This window comes from Lissotriton vulgaris, chromosome 10 (genome assembly GCF_964263255.1).
Source record: "Lissotriton vulgaris chromosome 10, aLisVul1.2, whole genome shotgun sequence".
Lineage (NCBI taxonomy): Eukaryota > Metazoa > Chordata > Amphibia > Caudata > Salamandridae > Lissotriton > Lissotriton vulgaris.
This window is the reverse complement of record NC_141698.1, coordinates 634,903,530-634,909,325: the sequence shown is the minus strand read 5'-3', so window position 1 is coordinate 634,909,325 and position 5,796 is coordinate 634,903,530. Positions and strand designations below refer to the sequence as shown.

Here is a 5,796-nt window from a genome sequence, read left to right as displayed (position 1 = left end):
TATATATATATATATATATATATATATATATATATATATATATATATATATATATATATATATATATATATGACACAAGCGCCTCCTCTCGTAGAAAGAAGCAGAAGCCACAGTGGGGGTTAGAAGACAGCAACGTTTAATTCAGAAATATGGCGAATGCATTTCGGCCAGTTTGGCCTTGTCAGCGCCTGCGGTGAGTAGAAAGGAAGTCCCAACGTTCTGCAGAAGAAATGCACCAAACCGCACTCTGATAGGTGCATAGTATAGGCTCCGCCCCTCAGCAATGATGATTTCAGGTAGTGTTTCAGCTGATCTGAGCAGGTCAACTGACTCAATGCCCCAGGATGCACCAGTGGCTCCCAGGTAACTATTGCAGACGGACGTTCTTGGTGAAATGCAAGAAAGTAGCGGTGGTTGGGTGCTCTGCAGAGCGAAGTAGCCCGCAAAATGAACTGATGGTGCTGCCTCGGGTCCCCGTATCTCTATGGCATTAGAGCGGTCCTTATGAATTGTTGCCCGCATGTGCTGCAGTATGCGATTTTTTAGTTCTGCAGTTGTGCTCCCCACATATTGCATTGGGCACGGGCACTCTACTACGTAAACAGTGAAAGGGGTTTTGCATGTGATACACTGTCTAATTTGCCATTTCTTTTTGTTTGCCAAAGTTATTTCCTTTGTTTGCTTCGCTATTTGGCACATTTTGCAGCCGTGACATTTCACGAACCCTTTGGTTTTCAGCCAATCGTCCTGTCGTTTTTTCTGGAAATGGCTGTGTATCAGATGGTCCTTTAAGTTTTTTGCTCGTCTGTATGTTATGGTTGGGTGAGTTCCAACAATTTCCTTTACTGTGTTGTCCAATTGTAGTAATTTCCAATTTTTTCTCAAGATTTTGGATATTTTTTCACTTTCTTGGGAGAAATCCATGATTAGACGGATTTTGCCTGTTTCTGTGTCATCCTCTGGTCTTTTCCTTTTGAGGCATTCTTCTCTGGTTCTTGTGCTAGTTTTTATCAAACTGTTTTTGACTACTTTGGCTGGGTATTTTCGTTTAATGAATCTTTCCATTGTTTTTTGCTGTTCTTGTCCCACTCATCTTGTTCACTGCATATCCGCCGGATTCTTAGGAACTCTCCGTACGGTATGCTGTTAAGTAATGTTTTCTGGTGGAAACTGGTGGCTTCCAGTGTCGCATTAGTTGATGTTGACTTTCTGTGGAGAGTAGTATGTATATGCTGGTCTTTGATGTAGATTTCAGTATCCAGGAATATGATTCTGTCTCTACTCATGTTGTAAGTGAATTTCAAATTTTTCACGCTGTTGTTCATTATTTGAAAGTATTCCTGGAATTCTGCTTCGGTACCATCCCAGATGATCAACAGATCGTCGATAAATCTCTTCCAACTTATAATTTTGTTGATTGATGTTTCGTTGGTCGAGTTCCAAGCTATTTCCTGCTCCCACCATCCCATTGTGAGACATGCATATGATGGGCTAAAAGAAAATCCCATTGCGGTGCCGTTTCGCTGTTTGAAAATTTCTCCTCCAAATGTGAAAATGTTTTGTTCCAAACAAATTGTAATAATTTCCAGTAGCATCCGATTATGGCTACTGAATTACAAATTTCTGTCCTTTAAGAAAAAATTACATGCTTTCACACCCATCTCGTTATCAATGTTGGTGTATAACCCAATTACATCCATTGATATCAACCAGTAGGACTCTTGCCAAGGTGTGTCTAGTAATGTTCGTAGTAGATCACTCGTGTCCTGTATGTAGGAGTTTAATTTGGCAACATAAGGCTTTAGGAAGTGATCGATGTATTCCGCCATCGGTTCCAACAATGATCCCTTTGCGGATATTATCGGTCTTCCCTGGGTTTTTTTTTGGTCCTTATGTATCTTAGGCAAGAAGTAAATAGTTGCCATTATTGGGTGTGTTACAGTGAGAAATTTTCTCTCCATCTCATCGATTAAGCCATTTGTTGTCAATGCACATAATTTCTCATCAATTTTGTTCTTTATATTCATCACTGGGTTTTGTTTCAATTTCTCATAATGCATGTTGTTCCTTAATTGACGATGAGCTTCTCTCATATATGCATTTCGGTCCATGATTATCACGTTGCCGCCCTTGTCGGCAACTTTTATTTCTATTTTATCATCCTCCGACAGATTCTTTAATGCCAATCGTTCCTCTTTTGTTAGATTGTCCTCACCATAATTCCATTTGAGATTATACAGGTCCTGTATTACGGCTTCTTAAAACAAATCCCGCCTGCTCTTTGGCTGCACGAAACTGAGGGACCGAATTGAAACAATTTAGCGAACCTTTGAACTTCACGCAATTTCGCTACAAGATAACTCGGATATCTGGGATCAGATTGGATCGGAGTTTATTTTTGAATTGAACACTGAAGCAGGTTCCCGCCCGTGATTGGGTTGCCCGAACAGCCAGCAAAGCAGCGCATTACGGAAAAGAGCGGTGCAAACAACACAAGACCGGCTGGTTTTGTTGTGTCAAGTAATATGGCGGAATCAAGGAACAGTAGGAGAGCTGAAGCAGCAGCGAAACTCTTCACATCAACGGAATCCAGTGTGGGGGATGAGACAAGACCACCTGGTAAGCAAGTTAACGAACTGAAAGTACTCTGGGACACACTATGGAAGAACCTCAAACGTGAGCAATCGCGCTGGTGGGAGGCGGCTGCCTTAACCAAGTATCTTGAATGTGACAGGATACCGCGCGGTTTGAGGATCTTTATTATACCCACATTTCAAAATCCTGACCCCGAATTAATCAGCGAGTGGATCGACAACAATCACGTCTGCTCAGTTAATATGCTAAAGATGCTCATAAAGAATGCTGAAAAAGAGTGTGCCAAACTCAACACTGAGCATGAGGAATTAATTACAAAATTGAAAGGCAAATATACAGAGAGTGAATTTACCATTGAAATGGATAAAATGAACAAACGTCTCGATAAAATTGATGATGAAATTAAAGAGAAGAAACAGCGGAAATTTTATCGCGACGAAGTCGACTACAGCAAGGGTCAAATCCTAACCTTTGCCAAGCGATATGATGAAATAAGAAATGCCACAAAGAAAGCGAAAACTAAAAATTATACCACACCCGGGAAAAAGACAGCGGCACCAAATCAGGGTGCAACAACTTCGGCGGAATCAGTAATTGTGGATGACACTGAATCAATTAAAAGTGACATCTCAGACACATTGGAAGTGATTCCAGCAAAAGATTTAATTTTAAAGGAAGTAGCCCTGATGACCAAGGAACGTCAGACAGGCACCCCATCAAAAGGGCGTGGAAGAGGCGGCAGAGGAGGACGCGGAAGAGGCAGCAAATCCTTCGACGCGGTCTCAAGCCCAGTAGGAGTGGTTACCCGAGGCAAGGCGGCGAGGAAGTAAACTCTAAGACTGTGGTCAATCTTTCTTCACGCACTTTAACACCTGTACAAATTGAGGTACTGTCGAGGGGGCTTTCATTTTGTCCTACGTCCAATTTTAATTTCACCAATGCCCGCATTGATCTTTTTTGTTTCACACGCAAATTGAAACTCAAAAAGTGGTTTGCGAATAAATCTCGAATCAGAAAAGAGGGCACGACCGAGAAACCCAGTACACTGAATGTGAACGATGCAGAACTTTTGCAATCAGTACAATTATTAGCAGGTTGTGAAGATGTACATGATGATGCCTTGTTTAACTTAGTCAGTACTGAGGACTCGGTGGGTATGAGTAGTGGCAGTGGTTTCAAACCGAGATCAGTGTTTGTTCCACAAATTGCCAATAGCTACATTGACAGCTTCGAACAGGGAATGATACAGGAAATGAGACATATGGACAAGGTGAAGCCCAAAATGATTTGGAACCTTAACAAAAAACAGTACTTTGCCTTAAAGGAAATGGAGAATTGGGCGGACGTGGTTATTAAAAATAGCGACAAAGGTGGGAACGTAGTGGTCTGGCCCATTGATATGTACCTTAAAGAAGGCATGGCACAACTGTCTGATGAACGTAATTATGCCAGAGCGAACAAAGAGGACTACAATATGTCTAAAAATACATATGGTGATAAATTGTGGGATTGGAAAGCTAGGGGGTTAATTGAGGACGATGAGTTTTCTTACCTCTATGTGAAATATCCTAAAACACCTGCATTGTATTTGCTCCCTAAGGTGCACAAAAACCTTCAGGTACCTCCAGGCAGACCAATCGTCTCTTCGGTTGGTAGCCTGTATGAGAATACCAGTAGATATATAGACCACTTTCTACAGCCTTTTGTAACCAGTCTGCCATCCTATGTCAGGGACTCCTCAGATTTTTTGAGTATTATCAAGGACATTGTATGGAGTCCTGAGTACTGGCTGGTAAGCTTTGATGTTGCCAGCCTGTACACCAGCATTCCCCAAGAATTGGGGGTGGAAGCATGTAAATTTTATATCAGAAACAGATCGGTTTTGTTTTTGTCACACACTAACATGCTGCTGGACATGATATGGGAATGTATGACCAACAATTACTTCATTTTCAACAAACTATTGTTCAGACAAATCCAGGGGGTGGCGATGGGTACTTGCTTTGCCCCCAGCCTGGCTTGTTTATACCTAGGCTGGTGGGAGGAGTTAGTGGTGAAAGAGATCTCCCACTACAGTGCCCACGTCATCCTCTGGAAAAGGTATATTGACGACATTTTCTGTGTGTGGCACGGCACCCTCGACCAGATACACAAATTTGAATCTATCCTTAACACAAATTCACTGAATTTGAAATTTACCAGTGTAATCAGCCAAAAAGAATTAGAGTTCCTTGACATTAAGCTTGAGGTTGATGGTGGGAAGCTAACAAGTACTCTATTCCGCAAATCTACAGCCGGAAATAGCCTGCTACATGCAGGGAGTGGACATCCCCCAAGTCTTCTACGTAGTATCCCGATGGGTGAACTTATCAGGGCCAAGAGAAATTGCAGCTCGGCAGAAGGATTCGCTAAAGAGAGCCAGGTCATGGCACAGCGATTCTCTGAGAGGGGATACAGCGAAAAAATAATACAGCAGGCCCTTACCAAAGTCAATGCCATGGATAGGGAAGAACTGTTGGTTCCTAAACAACATAAGGTTGATGAGAAGGTACGCTTCATCACTACCTACAGTAACCAATCTTGGAAACTACGCAAATCTTTGACTAAATATTGGGAAACATTGAAACTAGATCACGATGTGAAGGAAGTGATCCATGAAAATCCTTCACTGACTTTTAGGAAGGCAAAATCACTAAAAGACACACTGAGCAGTACACTCATAAACGATAAGAAGAAAATCAATCCCATCCAAGGCTTTTACCCATGTCATAAATGCAAAGCCTGCAAATACAGTAACAACCGCAAGTCAATAAAATTGTCAACGGAAAGAGAGGCCCACAAAATTACTAAACACCTTACTTGTACTACAGAGTATGTTGTTTACGCTCTTGAATGCCCCTGTAACAAATTTTATATAGGGTGCACTACAAAACAGGCTAAACTTAGGATTTTAGAACATCAAAGAGCCATAAGAAATGAAAATCAACAATACCCTGTAGCCAGGCATTTCTCTGATGTACACAACAAAAACCCTAATGTTATGAAATTTTGTGTTCTGGACAGCATTGAAAGCAATGAGAGGGGAGGTAACAGGTGGTTAGATTTAAGGAAACTGGAATCTAAATACATTATTATGTACAACACCTTGCAACCCACAGGCCATAACTTGGGGGAAGAACTTGCGATCCATCTCCAGACTTA

The 5,796-nt window shown here is 41.6% G+C and overlaps 1 protein-coding gene across 1 annotated transcript; it reads left to right on the top strand.

Annotated features, from left to right (window-relative positions):
• Positions 1-2,525: 2,525 nt before the first annotated feature.
• On the top strand, positions 2,526-3,425 carry LOC147688617 (uncharacterized). Its single transcript, XM_086939807.1, has one exon. The coding sequence runs from the start codon at positions 2,526-2,528 to the stop codon at positions 3,423-3,425; it is 900 nt and encodes a 299-aa protein (XP_086795933.1).
• Positions 3,426-5,796: the final 2,371 nt, after the last annotated feature.

Coding starts and splice junctions, on each gene's coding strand:
- LOC147688617 (XM_086939807.1), top strand. CDS start 2,526: ATGGCGGAATCAAGGAACAGTAGGAGAGCTGAAGCAGCAGCGAAACTC.